The 27404-nt window shown below is 45.1% G+C and overlaps 2 protein-coding genes across 4 annotated transcripts in view; both read right to left on the bottom strand.

The window, feature by feature from the left end:
- Nucleotides 1-1232: 1232 nt before the first annotated feature.
- Nucleotides 1233-27404, bottom strand: part of LOC139557920 (neural cell adhesion molecule L1.1-like) — a 136455-nt gene continuing 110283 nt past the window's right edge. For 2 of the 3 annotated variants that reach the window (XM_071373264.1, XM_071373266.1), the window contains 6 exons: nt 23656-23769; nt 14727-14876; nt 5560-5691; nt 5363-5435; nt 2589-2600; nt 1233-2491 (listed from right to left, as the gene is read on the bottom strand). In XM_071373264.1, coding sequence (XP_071229365.1) covers nt 2230-2491; nt 2589-2600; nt 5363-5435; nt 5560-5691; nt 14727-14876; nt 23656-23769 — 743 coding nt within the window. In that variant the 3' untranslated portion in view covers nt 1233-2229. The remainder of the gene's footprint in view (nt 2492-2588; nt 2601-5362; nt 5436-5559; nt 5692-14726; nt 14877-23655; nt 23770-27404) is intronic. The other variant, XM_071373265.1, reaches the window with a different exon arrangement.
- Nucleotides 2607-27404, bottom strand: part of LOC139557921 (zinc finger BED domain-containing protein 4) — a 385803-nt gene continuing 361005 nt past the window's right edge. The window contains exon 7 of the transcript XR_011671501.1: nt 2607-4758. The gene's annotated coding sequence lies outside the window, so the exon portion shown is untranslated. The remainder of the gene's footprint in view (nt 4759-27404) is intronic.

The following is a 27404-nucleotide window of genomic DNA, read 5'->3' as shown; positions in this document are numbered from 1 at the left end:
CCTCCTTTGTTCTTCCTTCTTCCATTGCCCCTTTCTCCTTCAGCCCAGTAGTAGAAGTTTGCTACAGAGCTTGACTAGTCCATGGATGCCATAGGCCTCTAGTGTGTGTATGTGTGTGTGTTTTTTTTATTTTTTACTATCCTTGGGGGTACCATAAGTAAAATAAGGAACATTCAGACAAGTGGGGACATTTTGCCGGTCCCCACAAGGAAGAAGGCTATTTTAAGTTTAGGGGTTAGGTTTAGAGTTACAATTACAAGTTAGGATTAGGGTTTAAAGGTTAGGGTTAGTATAAGGATAAGGGTTAGGATTAGGTTTAAGGTTAGGGTTAGAGAAAATGGGATTTTGAATGGGAATCAATTGTTTGGTCCCCCACAAGGATAGTGTGTGTGTGTGTGTGTGTGTAAACAAATGTGTGTGTGTGTGTGTGTGTGTGTGTGTGTGTGTACTAACACCCTATTTCTGCATATTTCTGTAGGACGGGTAGGGAGGATGGATAAACGTAGAGGAAGGAGAGGAGCATGAATTTTCTTAAGGTATTCGTTTTCTCTTCACTGCATGGTTGTGAGCAGGGAGAGAGCACACACACACACACACACACACACACACACACACACACACACACACACACACACACACACACACACACACACACACACACACACACACACACACACACACACACACACACACACACACACACACACACACACAATTCATTACAAACACAGCGACACAGAGAAAGAAATACCACATATCTCCCCCCCAAAACAATGAAATAAAATTTTGCACCAAAAATGACGTAAAATACCCAAATATAATGTCTTTGTGATTAATACACACTCTCACCTTTTCTTTGTCTATTTCCTCTCCTACCCCTCTCACCTCCTCTCCTCTCTCAGGGGAGGAGAGATGGAGAGATGGAGAGGAGAAGAGATGGAGAGAAGAGGAGGGATGAAGAGGAGAGAAGGAGAGATGGAGAGAAGGACGGATGGTGAGAAGGAGAGAAGGAGAGAAGGAGAGATGGAGAGAAGGAGAGAAGGAGAGATGGAGAGAAGGAGAGAAGGAGAGAAGGAGAGATGGAGAGAAAGACGGATGGTTGGATTAAGAGTGTCAGGGTTTGGTCGGGCTCTTAGGTTTGTGTTTTTATTAAACTTGTATGTATTCAGGGAAGCCCAATTTAAATCAGCGTCTCATTCTCAATGGTGCCCTGAGAACAAACAATTCCCAAATCAACATGATAATTTAATAAAACAGCAAAAAGCAGCAGTTACAGAAACACTACATTACCACAACACAAATACATTATGACAGTCAACCAAAGCAGTCAGACACATCAGTGAGTTCATTCTTCATCGGCATTCTGAACTGCCTCTTGACACCAGGGATTCAAGATGGAGGTTAGTAAACGATTCCAAACATTGGGGGGCGTTAAAACTAAAAGCTGATTGGTTGGTAGAGACACGAGGGACCTCAAGAGTTAACCAGCCCTGTGAGCGGGTTTGGTGCATTGTATTTGATACTTTAAGAGAAGTGAGATATGTTGGATGCTTTGTCAACAAAAAGGAAGTAATGAAGTGATCTACGAGATTTTAGTGAGGTGCCAGCAGACCTTCTGATAAAGGACGCAGTGGTGAGGATTAAACCTGTTACCTGTGATAAAGCGAAGCGCGCTATGGTACACTGCGTCAAAGGGTTTTGGAGTAGTGGTTACTGCATTCTGAGTGTGTGTACTACTGTGTGTTACCAGATGTGTGTATTACCGTGTGTGTACTACAGTGTATGTAGTACTGTGTGTGTATTACTGTGTGTGCCAGGTGTGTACTACTGTGTGTGTACTACTGTGTGTGTAAACGTGGAGTAGAGAAGGCAAGCTGATCTGTAAACAACTTCTCTACATACTGTACCCCCATGGAATGTACTGAACTTGTGTATGTCTAGCAGGCAGGCAGTGGTGTCAGGAATGACATGTCCTCATGCAGGCAGTCTGATGGCAGTGGTGTCAGGAATGACATGTCCTCATGCAGGCAGTCTGATGGCAGTGGTGTCAGGAATGAGAGGTCTTCATGCAGGCTATCTGATGGCAGTGGTGTCAGGAATGAGAGGTCCTCATGCAGGCAGTCTGATGGCAGTGGTGTCAGGAATGAGAGGTCTTCATGCAGGCAGTCTGATGGCAGTGGTGTCAGGAATGACAGGTCTTCATGCAGGCAGTCTGATGGTGTGTCTGTTCTAACTGGTCCTGTCCAGTATTCCAGCGAAGGAGGGGCCTATCGGAGGAGGCGGGGGGTCTAGATTGACAGGGGAGGCGGGGCCAGAGCTCTCAATTCCTGTAGGGGCGGGCCCTCGGCCGCTGTATTGACCAATGAAAGAGCCGTCCTCGTTGAACTGGATGTCGACACTGTCTCCGTATTCGGCAAGGGAGTCGTCACTCCCCAGTTTACTCTCCACACACAGAGATGGCTGACTGACTGACCGCTTCTCATCACCATCACTATGGAGACAGAGGAAACAGTAACAGAGAAATAGCTACATATGAACACCATGTTAAAACAAAATAGAACGAAGAGAGAGAGAGAAAAAGTTCTCACCTTTCCAGAGATCTGCAGAAATGGAGCAGCATAGGGTAGAGAGGGAGGTTAGAGATCAGGGGTTAGAGGTCAGGGTTAGAGGTCAGGGTTAGAGATCAGGGGTTAGAGGTCAGGGTTAGAGGTCAGGGATTAGAGGTCAGGGTTAGAGGTCAGGGGTTAGAGGTCAGGGTTAGAGGTCAGGGTTAGAGGTCAGGGTTAGAGATCAGGGTTAGAGGTCAGGGTTAGAGATCAGGGTTAGAGGTCAGGGTTAGAGGTCAGGGTTAGAGGTCAGGGTTAGAGGTCAGGGTTAGAGGTCAGGGTTAGAGGTCAGGGTTTGAGGTCAGGGTTAGAGGTCAGGGTCAGAGGTCAGGGTTAGAGGTCAGGGTCAGAGGTCAGGGTCAGAGATCAGGGTTAGAGATCAGGGTTAGAGGTCAGGGTCAGAGGTCAGGATTAGAGGTCAGGGTTAGAGGTCAGGGTTAGAGGTCAGGGGTTAGAGATCAGGGTTAGAGGTCAGGGTTAGAGGTCAGGGTTAGGGGTCAGGGTTAGAGGTCAGGGTTAGAGATCAGGGTTAGAGGTCAGGGGTTAGAGGTCAGGGTCAGAGGTCAGGATTAGAGGTCAGGGTTAGAGGTCAGGGTTAGAGGTCAGGGTTAGAGGTCAGGGTTAGAGGTCAGGGTTAGAGGTCAGGGTTAGAGGTCAGGGGTTAGAGGTCAGGGTTAGAGGTCAGGGTTAGAGGTCAGGGTTAGAGGTCAGGGGTTAGAGGTCAGGGAATAGAGGTCAGGGAATAGAGGTCAGGGTTAGAGATCAGGTGTTAGAGGTCAGGGAATAGAGGTCAGGGTTAGAGGTCAGGGGTTAGAGGTCAGGGAATAGAGGTCAGGGAATAGAGATCAGGGTTAGAGGTCAGGGTTAGAGGTCAGGGTTAGAGGTCAGGGTTAGAGGTCAGGGTTAGAGCACAGGGTTATTGGAGATTAAAAATACTTATGTTTTGTGTGTGTATTGTGTAAAGATGTGTGTGTGTTGTGTAAAGATGTGTGTGTGTGTGTGTTGTGTAAAGATGTGTGTGTGTTGTGTAAAGATGTGTGTGTGCTGTGTAAAGATGTGTGTGTGTGTTGTGTAAAGATGTGTGTGTGCTGTGTAAAGATGTGTGTGTGTTGTGTAAAGATGTGTGTGTGCTGTGTAAAGATGTGTGTGTGCTGTGTAAAGATGTGTGTGTGTGTTGTGTAAAGATGTGTGTGTGTTGTGTAAAGATGTGTGTGTGCTGTGTAAAGATGTGTGTGTGTTGTGTAAAGATGTGTGTGTGCTGTGTAAAGATGTGTGTGTGCTGTGTAAAGATGTGTGTGTGTTGTGTAAAGATGTGTGTGTGTTGTGTAAAGATGTGCGTGTGTGTTGTGTAAAGATGTGTGTGTGCTGTGTAAAGATGTGTGTGTGTTGTGTAAAGATGTGTGTGTGCTGTGTAAAGATGAGTGTGTGTTGTGTAAAGATGTGTGTGTGTGTTGTGTAAAGTTGTGTGTGTTGTGTAAACCCAGGTAAGAACAAACGTTCCCATAACTTAGAGAATGTTCCCTTAACGTCAAACAGAATGTTCTAGACAGGTTTCATGGGAACTTTGCAGGAACATTTCTGTATCAGTTGTCAGGACATCAACTGATGGTCCCAAAGAAACATTTTCCAAAATAAAATAAAATGTGTTTCATCATTAAACATCACTAATCAAAAGGGGAGCATCTCCCAGAAGCTTGGCTGGTGAGTAGCCTTCTTCAGTGTGTAGGTACACATCTTTTTACATCACTCCTTGCTATTGTTGCCGAGCTCATCAATGCCTTGATCAGTGGTATATCCCACCAACATTAGACCACCATACAGAAAGCCCTAAAATTGCTGAAATAAATCAAATCAATGATGAGAATATTCAGATGAACTGAGACCCAATATGGAGGCGTAGCAGGAAGATCAGAGTACCATGAACCAAGAGGTTGTGAGTTCAAATCCCAGGTGAGAATAATTATTACTGTAAAAATGAACATGCACTATGTAATCATGTTTGTCAAACACCGTATGTTAAAAGCACAGTGTGTGTGAGTCTCCTTGACAACAGACAAAGAACTATGAGTGGATCAGTGGTTCACCAAGCAGGGCCTTGATTGGCTCAGCAACAGAAGCAGGGCCTTGATTGGCTCAGCAACAGAAGCAGGGCCTTGATTGGCTCAGCAACAGTAACAAGGCGTAATGTGTAATGAAAACATTTCTTTGGGACCATCAGTTGATGTCCTGACAACTGATACAGAAATGTTCCTGCAAAGTTCCCATGAAACCTGTCAAGAACATTCATATAGGATATTCTGAGAACATGGCAACCACATTCTGGGTAAGTTCTGTCTAACGTTAAGGGAATGTTCCCCTAACTAATGACAAAACATGCTAAACAGGTTCTCGGGAGGTTTTTGCTAACATACATGTAATGTTCCCCTAACTAACAGGAAACTGGACCCTCAAACATCTGGAGAACATTACAGGAAACTGGACCCTCAAACATCTGGAGAACATTACAGGAAACTGGACCCTCAAACATCTGGAGAACATTACAGGAAACTTCACAAAAAAGTTCTCTCTCCCTAGAATTCTTAGCTGTGTTGAAGATGTGTGTGTGTGTGTTGTGTAAAGATGTGTGTGTGTGTTGTGTAAAGATGTGTGTGTGTGTGTGTGTTGTGTAAAGATGTGTGTGTGTGTTGTGTAAAGATGTGTGTGTGTGTGTGTTGTGTAAAGATGTGTGTGTGTGTGTGTGGTTAGATATGACAAACCTGTACTCTCCGAACGTCTCGTCTTTCATTGGCCGAGCCTCGGAGTCCATCTGATTCTCTTCCTTGTCTTTCACTGGAGGAGAGATACACGTTAGTGCTCAGCTGGAACAAACAGCCTGCAACTCAAGTTAGTGTGAAAACGTACAGTAGACGGAGGGACAGACACTTCCCAGAGGGGAAAGTGTGTGTATAGTTACCTGCGTACTTGCCCCCTTTACTCCTCTTGATGAAACAGAGAACCAGAAGCAGCAACAACAGCAACACCACAGCACTGATCAGCCCTATGAACCAGCCTTGAGTAGCAAAATCCCCTTCCACACCACGTAGCTCTAGGGAGACAGAGACAGAGACGGAGCGAGTGAGTGCAAGAGAGAGAGAGAGAGAGAAAAAGAGAGAGAGACACAGAGACAGAGAGACCAGACCTCTTTATTAAACAATCCCACAGACGAGCAACCCCAAGCGGAAAGTCAACCTCCCAGCACAGAGTACTACTCCCTCATTGAAATTAAGGATAAATTCAACAGCAGGTGAACACACTCCAGTCAGCACAAAAAATAGTCCAGCTCAACAACACCCCCTCAACCAGACCCGGAGAGCTGGAGGTGGAGAGAGACATATCTGCACTCTGGACTGTGGTTAGACAACATCAACAGGAGAAAGAGCAGGAGAAGAACAGAGCACTAGAGGAGAGGATCAGACTACTGGAGGAGAGGGTGAGGGGGATGGCGTGTGACAGAGAACAGGCCATTAGAGAGCTGGCCACCCCTGCAGAGAAGCTTTGAGAACAGTCCACCTCAGACCCTGACCAAAGTCTCGACACCACAGCAGAACAGTCAACCCCAGACCCTGACCAGACCCTGACCAAAGTCTCAACACCACAGCAGAACAGTCAACCCCAGACCCTGACCAGACCAAAGTCTCAACACCACAGCAGAACAGTCCACCTCAGACCCTGACCAAAGCCTCGACAGCAGGACAGACAAATGAAGAACCCCAAGCCCAGGGGATCCCACCCCCTCTGAGCACCCCCCCTGTCAGCCACCCTGATAGCCCTCGTGACAACCCCCCCACACCCACTGACAACATACACAAGACACAGATTGTACTCCTTGTGGACTTAAACAGGAAATATATACAAGAAAATAAACTTTTCCCCAAACACAGTGTGTCTAAACTCTGGTGTCCAAACACCCAGCGCGCCCTAGACCTTCTGTCTGAGGACCAACTAGGGCCACCCAGCCACATAATAATACACACAGGCACAAACAACCTGAGAGCACAGCAGGAGGTCACCCAGCCACATAATAATACACACAGGCACAAACGACCTGAGAGCACAGCTGGAGGTCACCCAGCCACATAATAATACACACAGGCACAAACGACCTGAGAGCACAGCTGGAGGTCACCCAGCCACATAATAATACACACAGGCACAAACGACCTGAGAGCACAGCAGGAGGTCACCCAGCCACATAATAATACAGACAGGCACAAACGACCTGAGAGCACAGCAGGAAACTGTGTCCACAGCACCCAAGGGAGTGATTGAAAAAGCCTCTTCCACTTTCCCCAACACACAAGTAGTTATCTCCACCCTGCTACCACGAAAATACTTCCACCCTGCTACCATACAGTGGGTAAACGCCAGTAGTTCTTGTGACTGTGTCTCAAAACCAAATGTTTTCCTGGCCCACCGCTCCAACATGGAATTTAACAGCCCTTACGACCAGGTCCACCTACACAAGGCAGCAGTGCCCACCATCGCCCTCAACCACTGCCCCAAAACACACACAGGAGAAACAGATCAACAGACACCCCGCCCAGACCATCTCCCAGACCTGCAGGACCCCCCCGGACCTACACATAGAGAACCCACGCCGAGAAGACCTACATCCAGACCACAGAACCACCAGCCACATCCACACCCCCACCCCAACCAATCAAAAGCCTCCAAAACCAACCATTCCCACACCCCATATAGGCCCCCCCTCAGATCAGACCTATGTCCCTCCTGCCCACCCCATGCCCCCCCACTCCTACAAAAGAGGGCTTCGACATGAAAGTCACACATACGCCCAGGTCATGAGCAGGCAAACAAGCCCAACCCCCACTCTTACACTAGCCCAAGCCAATGGCATGTACCAGATGTCCAGCAGGCTCTGCTCAAACTTACTGGTATGAGGCCAAACCACATGACTAACAACATTGTACACTTTAAGGAACACAAAGCTATCACTATCTTATCTTGGAATATCCAAGGCCAGAAATACAGACATTGTCATCCTACAAGAAACATGGTATAGAGGAGACAGACCCACTGGTTGCCCTCTAGGTTACAGAGAGCTGGTAGTCCCATCCACCACACTACCAGGTGGGTGGTATAGAGGAGACAGACCCACTGGTTGCCCTCTAGGTTACAGAGAGCTGGTAGTCCCATCCACCATACTACCAGGTGGGTGGTATAGAGGAGATGGACCCACTGGTTGCCCTCTAGGTTACAGAGAGCTGGTAGTCCCATCCACCACACTACCAGGTGGGTGGTATAGAGGAGACAGACCCACTGGTTGCCCTCTAGGTTACAGAGAGCTGGTAGTCCCATCCACCAAACTACCAGGTGTGAAACTGGGAAGGGACTCAGGGGGTATGCTAATTTTATACGGAGCAGACCTAACTCACTCTATTAAATTAGTCAAAACAGGAACATTTTATATCTGGCTAGAAATTCTAAAGGAAAGGATCACAACAGAGAAAAATGTCCTCCTGTGTGCTACCTATATCCCCTCACTACAATCCCTGTACTTTAATGAACACAGCTTCTCCATCCTGGAGGGGTAAATCAAATACTTTCCAGGCCCAGGGACATGTACTAGTCTGTGGCGACCTAAGTGCCTGAACTGGACAAGAACACCCTCAGCACACAGGGGGACAAACACCTACCTGGAGGTGACAGCATTCCCTCCCCCATTTGCCCCCCTAGGCACAACTACGACAACATAACCAACAAAAACGGATCACACGCCTGCAGCTCTGTCGCACGCTGGGTATTGTCATGACGTAGCCCTTTCTGGGTACAGATTGTGACTTCCCACTCTCTCCTACACCCAGGTTCTGTTATCTCAGGTCGTAAATTCCCGGCGGAGACTCTCTCCCCCTGGCCATGCAGAAAGAGAGACACAGAGAACAAAGGATTTCACATGGCAAACTCCTAAATCCACAAAATGGGAATATGAAACAAAATGTCCACTTGTGAGAAGGTGGGAAAGGTCTGTGGACACCTAAGGGACAGGTATGACGAGTGTGTTTCATTCGGTGACCTCAGAGAGGACAGAAAACACACATAACTATATCTCTGAATGTGTACATTTCTCAATTATGGGGTTTGCATCTAATTATTGTATAAAATTAATGAGTAAAGATGAAACTATTTGTGAAATTATGTAATGTGATGTTAAACCTTTAATGTGAGAGAATTGTATTCCCTTTAAAGTGGAACTAAGTCATTGGCCACGCCCCCGTAAGCACAGACATGATCAGGCATCATAGAACCGCCTTTTCTATTATTAAGAATAAAAAATCTTCAAACTACGCGTACCTCGGTGTAAGCTGAGGTGGCACAGGTTTGAGTTTAGACTAAGCAAACCCACAGCGTGAGCTGTGATTGTGAATAGTTATTGAATTCCAAACCACGTGGAGCATTGGCTACGCGGCTGGAAATGGTTCAACTCTGAGACTATCGATCCCTACAGGATAAGAGCGAATCTTGGATACTAATTACTACTCTGCAGCTAGAAGTTATGTAAACCTGGGATGCGATTACCGACAACTGCCGAAACATCTATTCTTTGAGAACATTTCTGAATGGTACACTGAAGTATCCATTCTAACCACGAAATACTTTAATCTTCAGGGAAGCAGAGAGAGAGACGCGGATGAACTGACTCTCCAGCAGACGGACCGGTTCCCAACAGAAAAGATCACGACACATGGGCATAAATATATTGATTGCAATTATTCCCAAATGAGTGAGCGTTCATGTGCAAAGGATTAGCATTTCAATCAATATAATTATAGTGGTACTGTGTGTAGTGATCCCTCTGGTCTTTCCCGCTCTCGCTCAGTCCACACCCACTTCCCTTTGTCCACCAAGCCGTCATATCGGCTTAGCCCGCTAGGGAACCTCCCCTATCATTTGTTAGTAACAGATCTACTGTTTTTTGTTTATGCATTTCTGTGATTATTTAGTTGTTTAGTAAATAAATGATTAAGCCAATTGGTGTATGGATGATTTATAGTAAAGGCTGGGTTCATGCAGATAACCAACAATTTAGGACGTTCAGATGAGACTGACGTGAGGTAAATAATAATTCATTAATAAGAAGACTAAATGATCAGATATTAAAATATCTGAAGAGTTATATTAGGAAAATGATAACTTTGTAATCTGAAGATTTTCCTTGGTACCCTGACTTCCTAGTTAATTACATTTTCATGATTAGTTTAATCACGTAATAACAATTACAGAGAATTGATTTGATAAAATAACAGTCTTCACTTTTAATGATGCCAAAGCAAGACATATTATGGCGCCCCGTGCGAGGAATCTAAGATAGAATTGGACTTTGCTGTTGAAATATATATAGTAAATCAATTGTGCAAACAGAAGTGTGCAAACAGACTGTTGTATGCGAATAGAGAAAGATATTGTTTGTGTGTGTTTCCGTTTGAACAAGCTATTTGGGAGCACCTCCAGTCGTGTGTCAATACCGTCAGAGCAATGACTTGTAAATTCCAGATTTAGTCCGTTAGGCCAAACGGTACGATTTCTGTCAGTCAATATTCATTTCTATAACAAGGGCATACAGCCAGTAAGGTTAGAAATTAGAGGATAGTTTGGTGACCGAGCCGAAGTTATCTGTCCGCCTACGGCGCTAAGCCAGTGTGGGTAGGCCACAGGCGTATCTGTTTTTATGGACCTTGCGCTCCGGTAATATAATGCTAGAAAATAGTATGCTGAATGGGTTAATGTGAGACCTCACTAGTAAACCCCTTTTCCATGGTGAAGGACCATGGGACCCTATTTTGTGCATGGAAGTGACATTTCTGTACAAATAGGATTAGCTTAGCACTAGATGCTACCGCTAACAAAGGGAAACAGCATTTTATTTTTCCTGTGTCACATTGAAATTCCTCCGCCTCGCGTGATGGAAGTCCCGCCCTTTGTACTTCCGTGGATTTCAGCTTTCTGCGATCAGTGACACCCTGGTGGTGAAGAATCGGCAGTACATTTTCTTCAAAAAGAATTAGGTGACACCAAAAAATGGATCACGTTCAATACGTGAGTACTTAGGACATCCAGCCAATCAATGGATTGGATATCGATGTCTCATTCAATTTAAACTTCTCTGCGCTACAAATCCCGTTAGCGGGATCACTTTCCTAAACAACCGCTAGAATTGCAGGGCACCAAATGCAAAAATATTACAAAAAATATTTATAATCATGCAATCACAAGTGAAATATACCAAAACACAGCTTAGCTTGTTGTTAATCCACCTATCGTGTCAGATTTTGAAAATATACTTATATACCACGATAGGTGGATTAACAACAAGCTAAGCTGGAAAATGATCCCGTAAAAGGGATCCGTGCGCAGAGAAGTTAACATGTATCCCACCTTCATTACCTACTTGGGCCCTGCAGCCCACTTTGGCTTGCCTATCTTACAGCTCAGAGAGCTTACAAGCACAGCTTTTGAGGCATCAAAAGTTCGCAACGCTAAGAGCCCTGACCACTCGGTTTTGAAGTTTGACCAGGACCAGTCAGAGGGTGCACTATCAGGTATTGGAGGGTTGAGCGATGACGCACAACAACGCTTTCTACCACGAAACCCCGATTCCAATAACCTCCATGGTCGAAATAACTGTAAAGTACATTGCCATCAAAATGACTACCGCTACAATCGACCTGTTCGCTATGTTCCTGCACCCAACCCACACAAAGTGTCAGAGCACAAGGGTAACAAAGGGTTAAAGGACGATCAAAACGTAGACCAATGTTATCCAGAAGTTCCACTAGGTGAAGAACTAAAGCGAGAAACATTTGAGAAAAGGGTAAAAGATAAGTCACGAGGAATTACCGGACACCAGGTCCGCAGGAATTAACACCCATAACTTGGACGTTAAATTTCAAATTTCTCCCGCTCTCTCGAGACCCTATCCAGGGCCCGCTTGATCAAGAAACAAGCCCACGGGCTTTGTCTATAGAGTCTGATACAAAGGCCCATACCTGGAAACAGTCCTGGAGGACTGCTTAACTTGTCATGCGGGAATTGATTTGGGCGCGGCAATATCGCTCATCTCTCAAACATTGTTTGAGATGATCTCAAAAGGGCTTTGAAGCCAACTAAACGTTGGTTAAAAGTGGAACACTACACTTCGAGGTTTCACTCAGACTACCTCGCCTCTCACATTGAGACTCATGCTGAAACTGCACTTCCAGGACGTATCGCTCGTTCACCCTGTGTATGTTACCAGCCTCGAATCTGTACCCCTGCTACTCGGAGCAGACTTGATGGAGTGGTTACTCCCACTGATGGATTGGAAAACCAACCAGGTATGGTCACAGGCCACAGTGCCTTCTCCACTGACCACACTGTCTTCCCCTAACGCTAGCTGCAACGCAGTCATTCACGAGGGGTATCTGCCGAAAGCACCCCTTGGGAAAAAGATGTTTAGAAACCTCTTGGTGCAGAATCCGATCCAAAGAGATATTACGATATCTCAACACATGCCATTAGCAGACCTGATTGACCATTCTTTTCATGATTTCGAGCCAGCGGTCTCTGTGAATGAGCAACTTCCCTTCTCCTTGCAGTCGTGCAATACGGTAGCTGAGATGAACTTCTCTTGCCCTTCGGACACTTCCACAAGCACTGCAGCCATCTCAGCAAGAAAAATATCGATGCGCAGAGTATACTCTGCTTCCGATGATACACGTTCTGCTTTGTGTGGGACTGTCACCCCTTACAATGACACTAATGGAGCAAGATGGAGTGGTCAGATTTGCCAAAAGGAGGGCGGGGGAGGGCCTTGTAAGCATCCCGGAAGTTTGAATAGCAATGGTCGAGAGTCTTAGTACCGCGGGTAGGACAGTCAATATGTTGATAGAATTTCGGCAGCCAAGTCCTGAGATTTGCTTTGTTAAAATCCCTAGCTTCAATAAATGCAGCCATCAGGATATGTGGTTTCCAGTTTGCATAAAGTCCAGTGAAGTTCTTTGAGGTCCGTTGAGGTTTCGGCTTGAGGTGGGATGTAAACAGCCATGGCGATGACAGAGGAGAATTTTCTTGGCAGATAATATGGTCGGCATTTAATTGTGAGGTATTCTAGGTCGGGTGAACAAAATTACTTGAGTTGCTGTATGTTCCTAGAATTACACCATGAGTCGTTAATCATGACACACACCCCTCCGCCCTTCTACTTCCCAGAGAGATATTTATTCCTGTCTGAGCGATGTACTGAGAATCCTGCTGAATTTACAGACTACGACAGAGTATCCCGAGAGAGCCATGTTTCCGTGAAACAAAGTATGTTACAGGCCCCGATGTCTCTCTGGAAAGAAATCCTTGCTCTACGCTCATCAACTTTGTTATCCAAAGACTGAACATTAGCAAGTAATATACTCGGAAGCGGTGGGTGGTGTGCGCGCCTCCTAAATCGAACCAGCAGGCCGCCTCGAGTGCCTCTCCTCCGCCTGCGATGTTTTGGGTCGGCTTCTGGAATAAGTTAAATTGCTCTGGGGAGAGTAAACAAAGGATCTGCTCCAGGGAAGTCGTATTCCTGGTCGTAATGCTGGAAGATCTGGTGAGTTACCGCCGCTCTAATATCCAATAGCTCTTCCTGGCTGTATGTAATGACACAAAACATTTCATGAGATAATAATATAAAAAATAGTACATAAAAAAACGAAATAGTGAAACGTTTTTTAAGAGCTAGTTACGATGCTGCCATCTCCGCCGGCGCCATCTTCCACCATATATATCAATGAATTGGCGAGGGCCCTAGAACAGTCTGCAGCACCCGGCCTCACCCTCTTCAACATATTTATCAATGAATTGGCGAGGGCCCTAGAACAGTCTGCAGCACCCGGCCTCACCCTCTTCAACATATATATCAATGAATTGGCGAGGGCCCTAGAACAGTCTGCAGCACCCGGCCTCACCCTCTTCAACATATATATCAATGAATTGGCGAGGGCCCTAGAACAGTCTGCATGCAGCACCCGGCCTCACCCTCTTCAACATATATATCAATGAATTGGCGAGGGCCCTAGAACAGTCTGCAGCACCCGTTCTCACCCTTCTAGAATCTGAAGTCAAATGTCTACTGTTTGCTGATGATCTGGTGCTTCTGTCCCCAACCAAGGAGGGCCTACAGCAGCACCTAGATCTTCTGCACAGATTCTGTCAGACCTGGGCCCTGACAGTAAATCTCAGTCAGACAAAAATAATGGTGTTCCAAAAAAGGTCCAGTTGCCAGGACCACAAATACAAATTCCATCTAGACACCGTTGCCCTAGAGTCCACAAAAAACAATACATACCTCGGCCTAAACATCAGTGCCACAAGTAACTTCCACAAAACTGTGAACGATCTGAGAGTCAAGGCAAGAAGGGCCTTCAATGCCATCAAAAGGAACATAAAATTTGACATACCAATTACGATCTGGCAAAAAAATACTTGAATCTTTTATAGAACCCAATGCCCTTTATGGTTGTGAGGTCTGGAGTCTGCTCACCAACCAAGAATTTAACCATATTGAAACTCTGCATGCAGAATTCTGCAAAAATATCCTCTGTGTACAACGTAAAACACCAAATAATGCATGCAGAGCAGAATTAGGCCGATACTTGCTAATGATCAAAATCCAGAAAAGAGACGTCAAATTCTACAACCACCAAAAATGAAGCAATTTCCAAACCTTCCATAACAAAGCAATCGCCGACAGAGAGACAGAGACAGAGACAGAGACAGAGAGAGACAGAGACAGAGACAGAGACAGAGACAGAGAGAGAGAGAGAGAGAGAGAGAGAGAGAGAGAGAGAGAGAGAGAGAGATCGAGAGACAGAGAGACAGAGAGACAGAGAGACAGAGAGAGAGAGAGAGAGAGAGAACAGACAACATGAGAATATTGAAAGAATGGTTGTGAAGTGGGTTCGATTCCCACTGGGGTCACATACTGAAATTAATCCACTCAGTGTTTTAAGTTTCTTTTAAATTTCTTCTAAATAGCATACAGTATAATATTATATATACATAAATGTGTGTGTACGTCAGTATGTGTTTGTGAGTGTGTATGTCTACCTGGACCAGTGGTCTGTATCTCGTCCTCCCAGTGCGTATAGTTGCCATGGGTGATGAGGAGGCGGTACTGTGTTCCAGGCTGAAGACCCGTCAGCGAATAGAATGCCTGCAACGTGTTAACCTGTTCTGACTCCTCCCACTTACCCCCAACTACACACACAAACACACAAACAAAAGGGAGAGACAAATATTGGATGAAAAAAGAGCAGAAACAGAAATCAAAAGACAAAAAAACTAATCTCCTCCCTCCATCTGTATATACTCTCGTCCCCTCCATCTGTATATACTCTCGTCTCCTCCATCTGTATATACTCTCCTCCCCTCAATCTGTATATACTCTCGTCCCCTCCATCTGTATATACTCTCCTCCCCTCCATCTGTATATACTCTCCTCCCCTCCATCTGTATATACTCTCCGCCCCTCCATCTGTATATACTCTCCGCCCCTCCATCTGTATATACTCTCCACCTCCTCCATCTGTATATACTCTCCTCCCCTCAATCTGTATATACTCTCCTCCCCTCCATCTGTATATGCTCTCCACCCCTCCATCTGTATATACTCTCCTCCTCTCCATCTGTATATACTCTCCTCCTCTCCATCTGTATATACTCTCCTCCCCTCCATCTGTATAAACCCTCCTCCCCTCCATCTGTATATACTCTCCACCCCTCCATCTGTATATACTCTCCTCCCCTCCATCTGTATATACTCTCCTCCTCTCCATCTGTATATACTCTCCTCCCCTCCATCTGTATATACTCTCCTCCTCTCCATCTGTATATACTCTCCTCCCCTCCATCTGTATATACTCTCCTCCCTTCCATCTGTATATACTCTCCTCCCCTCCATCTGTATATACTCTCCTCCTCTCCATCTGTATATACTCTCCTCCTCTCCATCTTCCATCTGTATATACTCTCCTCCCCTCCATCTGTATATGCTCTCCACCCCTCCATCTGTATATACTCTCCTCCCCTCCATCTGTATATACTCTCCTCCCCTCCATCTGTATATACTCTCCTCCTCTCCATCTGTATATACTCTCCTCCCCTCCATCTGTATAAACCCTCCTCCCCCTCCATCTGTATATACTCTCCACCCCTCCATCTGTATATACTCTCCTCCTCTCCATCTGTATATATACCTGCCTCCTCATCTGTATATACTCTCCTCCCCTCCATCTGTATATACTCTCCTCTCCATCTGTGTCTCCCTCCCCTCCATCTGTATATACTCTCCACCCCTCCATCTGTATATACTCTCCTCCCCTCCATCTGTATATACTCTCCTCTCCATCTGCACATACTCTCCTCCCCTCCATCTGTATATACTCTCCTCCCCTCCATCTGTATATACTCTCCTCCTCTCCATCTGTATATACTCTCCTCCCCTCCATCTGTATATACTCTCCACCCCTCCATCTGTATATACTCTCCTCCCCTCCATCTGTATATACTCTCCTCCTCTCCATCTGTATATACTCTCCTCCCCTCCATCTGTATATACTCTCCTCCCCTCCATCTGTATATACTCTCCTCCCCTCCATCTGTATATACTCTCCTCCCCTCCATCTGTATATACTCTCCTCCCCTCCATCTGTATATACTCTCCTCCCCTCCATCTGTATATACTCTCCTCCCCTCCATCTGTATATACTCTCCTCCCCTCCATCTGTATATACTCTCCTCCCTTCCATCTGTATATACTCTCCTCCCCTCCATCTGTATATACTCTCCTCCCCTCCATCTGTATATACTCTCCTCCCCTCCATCTGTATATACTCTCCTCCCTCCATCTGTATATACTCTCCTCCCCTCCATCTGTATATACTATCCTCCCCTCCCCTCCATCTGTATATACTCTCCTCCCCTCCATCTGTATATACTCTCCTCCCCTCCATCTGTATATACTCTCCTCCCCTCCATCTGTATATACTCTCCTCCCCTCCATCTGTATATACTCTCCACCCCTCCATCTGTATATGCTCTCCTCCCCTCCATCTGTATATGCTCTCCTCCCCTCCATCTGTATATACTCTCCTCCCCTCCATCTGTATATACTCTCCTCCCCTCCATCTGTATATACTCTCCTCCCCTCCATCTGTATATACTCTCCTCCCCTCCATCTGTATATACTCTCCTCCCCTCCATCTGTATATACTCTCCTCCCCTCCATCTGTATATACTCTCCTCCCCTCCATCTGTATATACTCTCCTCCCCTCCATCTGTATATACTCTCCTCCCTCCATCTGTATATACTCCCCTCCCCTCCATCTGTATATACTCTCTTCCCCTCCATCTGTATATACTGTCCTCCCTCTCCATCTGTATATACTCTCCTCCCCTCCATCTGTATATACTCTCCTCCCCTCCATCTGTATATACTCTCCTCCTCTCCATCTGTATATACTCTCCTCCCCTCCATCTGTATATACTCTCCTCCCTTCCATCTGTATATACTCCCCTCCCCTCCATCTGTATATACTCTCCTCCCCTCCATCTGTATATACTGTCCTCCCCTCCATCTGTATATACTCTCCTCCCTCCATCTGTATATACTCTCCTCCCCTCCATCTGTATATACTCTCCACCCCTCCATCTGTATATACTCTCCTCCCCTCCATCTGTATATACTCTCCTCCTCTCCATCTGTATATACTCTCCTCCCCTCCATCTGTATATACTCTCCTCCCTTCCATCTGTATATACTCTCCTCCCCTCCATCTGTATATACTCTCCTCCCCTCCATCTGTATATACTCTCCTCCTCTCCATCTGTATATACTCTCCTCCCCTCCATCTGTATATACTCTCCTCCCTTCCATCTGTATATACTCTCCTCCCCTCCATCTGTATATACTCTCCTCCTCTCCATCTGTATATACTCTCCTCCCCTCCATCTGTATATACTCTCCTCCCCTCCATCTGTATATACTCTCCTCCCTTCCATCTGTATATACTCTCCTCCCCTCCATCTGTATATACTCTCCTCCCCTCCATCTGTATATACTCTCCTCCCCTCCATCTGTATATACTCTCCTCCCCTCCATCTGTATATACTCTCCTCCCCTCCATCTGTATATACTCTCCTCCCCTCCATCTGTATATACTCTCCTCCCTTCCATCTGTATATACTCTCCTCCCCTCCATCTGTATATACTCTCCTCCCCTCCATCTGTATATACTCTCCTCCCCTCCATCTGTATATATTCTCCTCCCTCCATCTGTATATACTCTCCTCCCCTCCATCTGTATATACTCTCCTCCCCTCCATCTGTATATACTCTCCTCCCCTCCATCTGTATATGCTCTCCTCCCCTACATCTGTATATACTCTCCGCCCCTCCATCTGTATATACTCTCCTCCCCTCCATCTGTATATACTCTCCTCCCCTCCATCTGTATATACTCTCCTCCCCTCCATCTGTATATACTCTCCTCCCCTCCATCTGTATATACTCTCCTCCCCTCCATCTGTATATACTCTCCGCCCCTCCATCTGTATATACTCTCCTCCCCTCCATCTGTATATACTCTCCTCCCCTCCATCTGTATATACTCTCCGCCCCTCCATCTGTATATACTCTCCTCCCCTCCATCTGTATATACTCTCCTCCCCTCCATCTGTATATACTCTCCTCCCCTCCATCTGTATATACTCTCCTCCCCTCCATCTGTATATACTCTCCTCCCCTCCATCTGTATATACTCTCCTCCCCTCCATCTGTATATACTCTCCTCCCTCCATCTGTATATACTCTCCTCCCCTCCATCTGTATATACTCTCCTCCCCTCCATCTGTATATACTCTCGTCCCCTCCATCTGTATATACTCTCCTCCTTCCATCTGTATATACTCTCCTCCCCTCCATCTGTATATACTCTCTCCCCTCCATCTGTATATACTCTCCTCCCCTCCATCTGTATATACTCTCGTCCCCTCCATCTGTATATACTCTCCTCCATTCCATCTGTATATACTCTCCTCCCCTCCATCTGTATATACTCTCCTCCCCTCCATCTGTATATACTCTCCTCCCCTCCATCTGTATATACTCTCCTCCCTTCCATCTGTATATACTCTCCTCCCCTCCATCTGTATATACTCTCCTACCCTCCATCTGTATATACTCTCCTACCCTCCATCTGTATATACTCTCCTCCCCTCCATCTGTATATACTCTCCTCCCCTCCATCTGTATATACTCTCCTCCCCTCCATCTGTATATACTCTCCTCCCCTCCATCTGTATATACTCTCCTCCCCTCCATCTGTATATACTCTCCTCCCTTCCATCTGTATATACTCTCCTCCCCTCCATCTGTATATACTCTCCTCCCCTCCATCTGTATATACTCTCCTACCCTCCATCTGTATATACTCTCCTCCCCTCCATCTGTATATACTCTCCTCCCCTCCATCTGTATATACTCTCCGCCCCTCCATCTGTATATACTCTCCGCCCCTCCATCTGTATATACTCTCCACCTCCTGTATATACTCTCCGCCCCTCCATCTGTATATACTCTCCGCCCCTCCATCTGTATATACTCTCCACCTCCTCCATCTGTATATACTCTCCTCCCCTCCATCTGTATATACTCTCCTCCCCTCCATCTGTATATGCTCTCCACCCCTCCATCTGTATATACTCTCCTCCCCTCCATCTGTATATACTCTCCTCCCCTCCATCTGTATAAACCCTCCTCCCCTCCATCTGTATATACTCTCCACCCCTCCATCTGTATATACTCTCCTCCCCTCCATCTGTATATACTCTCCTCCTCTCCATCTGTATATACTCTCCTCCTCTCCATCTGTATATACTCTCCTCCCCTCCATCTGTATATACTCTCCTCCTCTACATCTGTATATACTCTCCTCCCCTCCATCTGTATATACTCTCCTCCCTTCCATCTGTATATACTCTCCTCCCCTCCATCTGTATATACTCTCCTCCCCTCCATCTGTATATACTCTCCTCCTCTCCATCTGTATATACTCTCCTCCCCTCCATCTGTATATACTCTCCTCCCTTCCATCTGTATATACTCTCCTCCCCTCCATCTGTATATACTCTCCTCCCCTCCATCTGTATATACTCTCCTCCTCTCCATCTGTATATACTCTCCTCCCCTCCATCTGTATATACTCTCCACCCCTCCATCTGTATATACTCTCCTCCCCTCCATCTGTATATACTCTCCTCCTCTCCATCTGTATATACTCTCCTCCCCTCCATCTGTATATACTCTCCACCCCTCCATCTGTATATACTCTCCTCCTCTCCATCTGTATATACTCTCCTCCCATCCATCTGTATATACTCTCCACCCCTCCATCTGTATATACTCTCCTCCCCTCCATCTGTATATACTCTCCTCCTCTCCATCTGTATATGCTCTCCTCCCCTCCATCTGTATATACTGTCCTCCCCTCCATCTGTATATACTCTCCTCCCCTCCCCTCCATCTGTATATACTCTCCTCCCCTCCATCTGTATATACTCTCCTCCCCTCCATCTGTATATACTCTCCTCCCTTCCATCTGTATATACTCCCCTCCCCTCCATCTGTATATACTCTCCTCCCCTAAATCTGTATATACTGTCCTCCCCTCCATCTGTATATACTCTCCTCCCTCCATCTGTATATACTCTCCTCCCCTCCATCTGTATATACTCTCCACCCCTCCATCTGTATATACTCTCCTCCCCTCCATCTGTATATACTCTCCTCCTCTCCATCCATCTGTATATACTCTCCTACCCTCCATCTGTATATACTCTCCTCCCCTCCATCTGTATATACTCTCCTCCCCTCCATCTGTATATACTCTCCTCCCCTCCATCTGTATATACTCTCCTCCCCTCCATCTGTATATACTCTCCTCCCTTCCATCTGTATATACTCTCCTCCCCTCCATCTGTATATACTCTCCTCCCCTCCATCTGTATATACTCTCCTACCCTCCATCTGTATATACTCTCCTACCCTCCATCTGTATATACTCTCCACCCCTCCATCTGTATATACTCTCCTCCCCTCCATCTGTATATACTCTCCTCCCCTCCATCTGTATATACTCTCCTCCCCTCCATCTGTATATACTCTCCTCCCCTCCATCTGTATATACTCTCCTCCCCTCCATCTGTATATACTGTCCTCCCCTCCATCTGTATATACTCTCCTCCCCTCCATCTGTATATACTCTCCTCCCTCCATCTGTATATACTCTCCTCCCCTCCATCTGTATATACTCTCCTCCCCTCCATCTGTATATACTCTCGTCCCCTCCATCTGTATATACTCTCCTCCTTCCATCTGTATATACTCTCCTCCCCTCCATCTGTATATACTCTCCTCCCCTCCATCTGTATATACTCTCCTCCCCTCCATCTGTATATACTCTCGTCCCCTCCATCTGTATATACTCTCCTCCATTCCATCTGTATATACTCTCCTCCCCTCCATCTGTATATACTCTCCTCCCCTCCATCTGTATATACTCTCCTCCCCTCCATCTGTATATACTCTCCTCCCTTCCATCTGTATATACTCTCCTCCCCTCCATCTGTATATACTCTCCTACCCTCCATCTGTATATACTCTCCTCCTCTCCATCTGTATATACTCTCCTCCCCTCCATCTGTATATACTCTCCTCCCCTCCATCTGTATATACTCTCCTCCCCTCCATCTGTATATACTCTCCTCCCCTCCATCTGTATATACTCTCCTCCCCTCCATCTGTATATACTCTCCTCCCCTCCATCTGTATATACTCTCCTACCCTCCATCTGTATATACTCTCCTACCCTCCATCTGTATATACTCTCCTCCCTTCCATCTGTATATACTCTCCTCCCCTCCATCTGTATATACTCTCCTCCCCTCCATCTGTATATACTCTCCTCCCCTCCATCTGTATATACTCTCCGCCCCTCCATCTGTATATACTCTCCACCTCCTCCATCAGTATATACTCTCCACCTCCTCCATCTGTATATACTCTCCTCCCTTCCATCTGTATATACTCTCCTCCCCTCCATCTGTATATACTCTCCTCCCCTCCATCTGTATATACTCTCCTCCCCTCCATCTGTATATACTCTCCTCCCCTCCATCTGTATATACTGTCCTCCCCTCCATCTGTATAAACCCTCCTCCCCTCCATCTGTATATACTCTCCTCCCCTCCATCTGTATATACTCTCCTCCCCTCCATCTGTATATACTCTCCTCCCCTCCATATGTATATACTCTCCGCCCCTCCATCTGTATATACTCTCCACCTCCTCCATCTGTATATACTCTCCTCCCTTCCATCTGTATATACTCTCCTCCCCTCCATCTGTATATACTCTCCTCCCCTCCATCTGTATATACTCTCCTCCCCTCCATCTGTATATACTCTCCTCCCCTCCATCTGTATATACTCTCCTCCCCTCCATCTGTATATACTCTCCTCCCTTCCATCTGTATATACTCTCGTCTCTTCCATCTGTATATACTCTCCTCCCCTCCATCTGTATATACTCTCCTCCCCTCCATCTGTATATACTCTCCTCCCCTCCATCTGTATAAACCCTCCTCCCCTCCATCTGTATATACTCTCCTCCCTTCCATCTGTATATACTCTCGTCTCCTCCATCTGTATATACTCTCCTCCCCTCCATCTGTATATACTCTCCTCCCCTCCATCTGTATATACTCTCCTCCCCTCCATCTGTATATACTCTCCTCCCCTCCATCTGTATATACTCTCCTCCCCTCCATCTGTATATACTCTCCTCCCCTCCATCTGTATATACTCTCCTCCCCTCCATCTGTATATACTGTCCTCCCCTCCATCTGTATATACTCTCCTCCCTCCATCTGTATATACTCTCCTCCCCTCCATCTGTATATACCCTCCTCCCCTCCATCTGTATATACTCTCCTCCCCTCCATCTGTATATACTCTCCTCCCTCCATCTGTATATACTCTCCTCCTTCCATCTGTATATACTCTCCTCCCCTCCATCTGTATATACCCTCCTCCCCTCCATCTGTATATACTCTCCTCCCCTCCATCTGTATATACTCTCCTCCCCTCCATCTGTATATACTGTCCTCCCCTCCATCTGTATATACTCTCCTCCCTCCATCTGTATATACTCTCCTCCCCTCCATCTGTATATACCCTCCTCCCCTCCATCTGTATATACTCTCCTCCTCTCCAACCACATATACTCTCCTCCCCACCATCCCTCCCTGCCTCCCTCCCTCACCAGTTTGGTGTAGATATACCACAGATAGAAGGTAGTCTCACCAGTCTGGTGTAGATGTACCATAGATAGAAGGTAGTCTCACCAGTCTGGTGTAGATATAGCATAGATAGAAGGTAGTCTCACCAGTCTGGTGTAGAAATATCAAATATAGAAGGTAGCCTCACCAGTCTGGTGTAGATATACTATAGATAGAAGGTAGTCTCACCAGTCTGGTGTAGATGTACCATAGATAGAAGGTAGTCTCACCAGTCTGGTGTAGATGTACCACAGATAGAAGGTAGTCTCACCAGTCTGGTGTAGATGTACCACAGATAGAAGGTAGTCTCACCAGTCTGGTGTAGATGTACCATAGATAGAAGGTAGTCTCACCAGTCTGGTGTAGATATAGCATAGATAGAAGGTAGTCTCACCAGTCTGGTGTAGATGTACCATAGATAGAAGGTAGTCTCACCAGTCTGGTGTAGATGTACCATAGAAAGAAGGTAGTCTCACCAGTCTGGTGTAGATGTACCATAGATAGAAGGTAGTCTCACCAGTCTGGTGTAGATGTACCATAGATAAAAGGTAGTCTCACCAGTCTGGTGTAGATGTACCATAGATAGAAGGTAGTCTCACCAGTCTGGTGTAGATGTACCATAGATAGAAGGTAGTCTCACCAGTCTTGCTGAGGTATTTGATGTGGAAGCTGTGGTTCCTATATCTGTCTCCAGGGACCCAGCTCAGGTTGACTGACGTTTCTCCTACCACTGTACTGATGTTACTGGGAGGTACTGAGGGAGGAATCAATGTATTAGTTTATATCACAATACTGATGTTAGACTAACACAGGAATGGTTTCAATATCAATGTATAGACAATAGTATATACTGTTCCCTGTGGTAGTCTATATTGTTCCCTGTGTTAGTCTATACTGCACCCTATGTTACTATATACTGTTCCCTGTGTTACATCTATATGTTAGTCTATACTGTTCCCTGTGTTAGTCTATACTGTTCCCTGTGTTAGTCTATACTGTTCCCTGTGTTAGTCTATACTGTTCCCTGTGTTAGTCTATACTGTTCCCTGTGTTAGTCTATACTGCACCCTATGTTACTATATACTGTTCCCTGTGTTACATCTATATGTTAGTCTATACTGTTCCCTGTGTTAGTCTATACTGTTCCCTGTGTTAGTCTATACTGTTCCCTGTGGTAGTCTATATTGTTCCCTGTGTTAGTCTATACTGTTCCCTGTGTTACTATATACTGTTCCCTGTGTTACATCTATATGTTAGTCTATACTGTTCCCTGTGTTAGTCTATATTGTTCCCTGTGTTAGTCTATACTGTTCCCTGTGTTACTATATACTGTTCCCTGTGTTACATCTATATGTTAGTCTATACTGTTCCCTGTGTTAGTCTATATTGTTCCCTGTGTTAGTCTATACTGTTCCCTGTGTTACTATATACTGTTCCCTGTGTTACATCTATATGTTAGTCTATACTGTTCCCTGTGGTAGTCTATACTGTTCCCTGTGGTAGTCTATATTGTTCCCTGTGTTAGTCTATACTGTTCCCTGTGTTAGTCTATACTGTTCCCTGTGTTAGTCTATACTGTTCCCTGTGTTAGTCTATACTGTTCCCTGTGTTAGTCTATACTGTTCCCTGTGTTAGTCTATACTGTTCCCTGTGTTAGTCTATACTGTTCCCTGTGTTAGTATATACTGTTCCCTGTGTTACATCTATATGTTAGTCTATACTGTTCCCTGTGTTAGTCTATATTGTTCCCTGTGTTAGTCTATACTGTTCCCTGTGTTAGTCTATACTGTTCCCTGTGTTAGTATATACTGTTCCCTGTGTTAGTCTATACTGTTCCCTGTGTTAGTATATACTGTTCCCTGTGTTAGTATATACTGTTCCCTGTGTTACATCTATATGTTAGTCTATACTGTTCCCTGTGTTAGTCTATATTGTTCCCTGTGTTAGTCTATACTGTTCCCTGTGTTACATCTATATGTTAGTCTATACTGTTCCCTGTGTTAGTCTATACTGTTCCCTGTGTTAGTATATACTGTTCCCTGTGTTACATATATATGTTAGTCTATACTGTTCCCTGTGTTACATCTATATGTTAGTCTATACTGTTCCCTGTGTTACATCTATATGTTAGTCTATACTGTTCCCTGTGTTAGTCTATATTGTTCCCTGTGTTAGTCTATACTGTTCCCTGTGTTAGTCTATACTGTTCCCTGTGTTAGTATATACTGTTCCCTGTGTTACATCTATATGTTAGTCTATACTGTTCCCTGTGTTAGTCTATACTGTTCCCTGTGTTAGTCTATACTGTTCCCTGTGTTAGTCTATACTGTTCCCTGTGTTACATCTACATGTTAGTCTATACTGTTCCCTGTGTTACTATATACTGTTCCCTGTGTTAGTCTATATTGTTCCCTGTGTTAGTCTATACTGTTCCCTGTGTTACTATATACTGTTCCCTGTGCTACATCTATATGTTAGTCTATACTGTTCCCTGTGTTAGTCTATACTGTTCCCTGTGTTAGTCTATATTGTTCCCTGTGTTAGTATATACTGTTCCCTGTGTTAGTATATACTGTTCCCTGTGTTACATCTATATGTTAGTCTATACTGTTCCCTGTGTTAGTCTATACTGTTCCCTGTGTTAGTATATACTGTTCCCTGTGTTAGTCTATACTGTTCCCTGTGTTACTATATACTGTTCCCTGTGTTACATCTATATGTTAGTCTATACTGTTCCCTGTGTTAGTCTGTTCCCTGTGTTATATACTGTTCCCTGTGTTAGTATATACTGTTCCCTGTGTTAGTCTATACTGTTCCCTGTGTTAGTCTATATTGTTCCCTGTGTTAGTATATACTGTTCCCTGTGTTACATCTATATGTTAGTCTATACTGTTCCCTGTGTTAGTCTATACTGTTCCCTGTGTTAGTATATACTGTTCCCTGTGTTACATCTATATGTTAGTCTATACTGTTCCCTGTGTTAGTCTATACTGTTCCCTGTGTTAGTATATACTGTTCCCTGTGTTACATCTATATGTTAGTCTATACTGTTCCCTGTGTTAGTCTATACTGTTCCCTGTGTTAGTATATACTGTTCCCTGTGTTACATCTATATGTTAGTCTATACTGTTCCCTGTGTTAGTCTATACTGTTCCCTGTGTTAGTCTATACTGTTCCCTGTGTTAGTCTATACTGTTCCCTGTGTTAGTCTATACTGTTCCCTGTGTTAGTCTATACTGCTCCCTGTGTAACATCTATATGTTAGTCTATACTGTTCCCTGTGTTAGTCTATACTGTTCCCTGTGTTAGTCTATACTGTTCCCTGTGTTAGTCTATACTGTTCCCTGTGTTACATCTATATGTTAGTCTATACTGTTCCCTGTGTTAGTCTATACTGTTCCCTGTGTTAGTCTATACTGTTCCCTGTGTTAGTCTATACTGTTCCCTGTGTTAGTCTATACTGTTCCCTGTGTTAGTCTATATTGTTCCCTGTGTTAGTCTATATTGTTCCCTGTGTTACTATATACTGTTCCCTGTGTTAGTCTATACTGTTCCCTGTGTTAGTCTATACTGTTCCCTGTGTTAGTCTATACTGTTCCCTGTGTTAGTCTATATTGTTCCCTGTGTTAGTCTATATTGTTCCCTGTGTTACTATATACTGTTCCCTGTGTTACATCTATATGTTAGTCTATACTGTTCCCTGTGTTAGTCTATACTGTTCCCTGTGTTAGTCTATACTGTTCCCTGTGTTAGTCTATACTGTTCCCTGTGTTAGTCTATACTGTTCCCTGTGTTAGTCTATACTGTTCCCTGTGTTAGTCTATATTGTTCCCTGTGTTAGTATATACTGTTCCCTGTGTTAGTATATACTGTTCCCTGTGTTACATCTATATGTTAGTCTATACTGTTCCCTGTGTTAGTCTATACTGTTCCCTGTGTTACATCTATATGTTAGTCTATACTGTTCCCTGTGTTAGTCTATACTGTTCCCTGTGTTAGTATATACTGTTCCCTGTGTTACATCTATATGTTAGTCTATACTGTTCCCTGTGTTAGTCTATACTGTTCCCTGTGTTAGTCTATACTGTTCCCTGTGTTAGTCTATACTGTTCCCTGTGTTAGTCTATACTGTTCCCTGTGTTAGTCTATATTGTTCCCTGTGTTAGTCTATATTGTTCCCTGTGTTACTATATACTGTTCCCTGTGTTAGTCTATACTGTTCCCTGTGTTAGTCTATACTGTTCCCTGTGTTAGTCTATACTGTTCCCTGTGTTAGTCTATATTGTTCCCTGTGTTAGTCTATATTGTTCCCTGTGTTACTATATACTGTTCCCTGTGTTACATCTATATGTTAGTCTATACTGTTCCCTGTGTTAGTCTATACTGTTC

Source organism: Salvelinus alpinus, chromosome 28, assembly GCF_045679555.1.
Source record: "Salvelinus alpinus chromosome 28, SLU_Salpinus.1, whole genome shotgun sequence".
In the NCBI taxonomy this organism is placed as follows: domain Eukaryota; kingdom Metazoa; phylum Chordata; class Actinopteri; order Salmoniformes; family Salmonidae; genus Salvelinus; species Salvelinus alpinus.
This window is presented reverse-complemented; position numbering and strand designations above follow the sequence as displayed.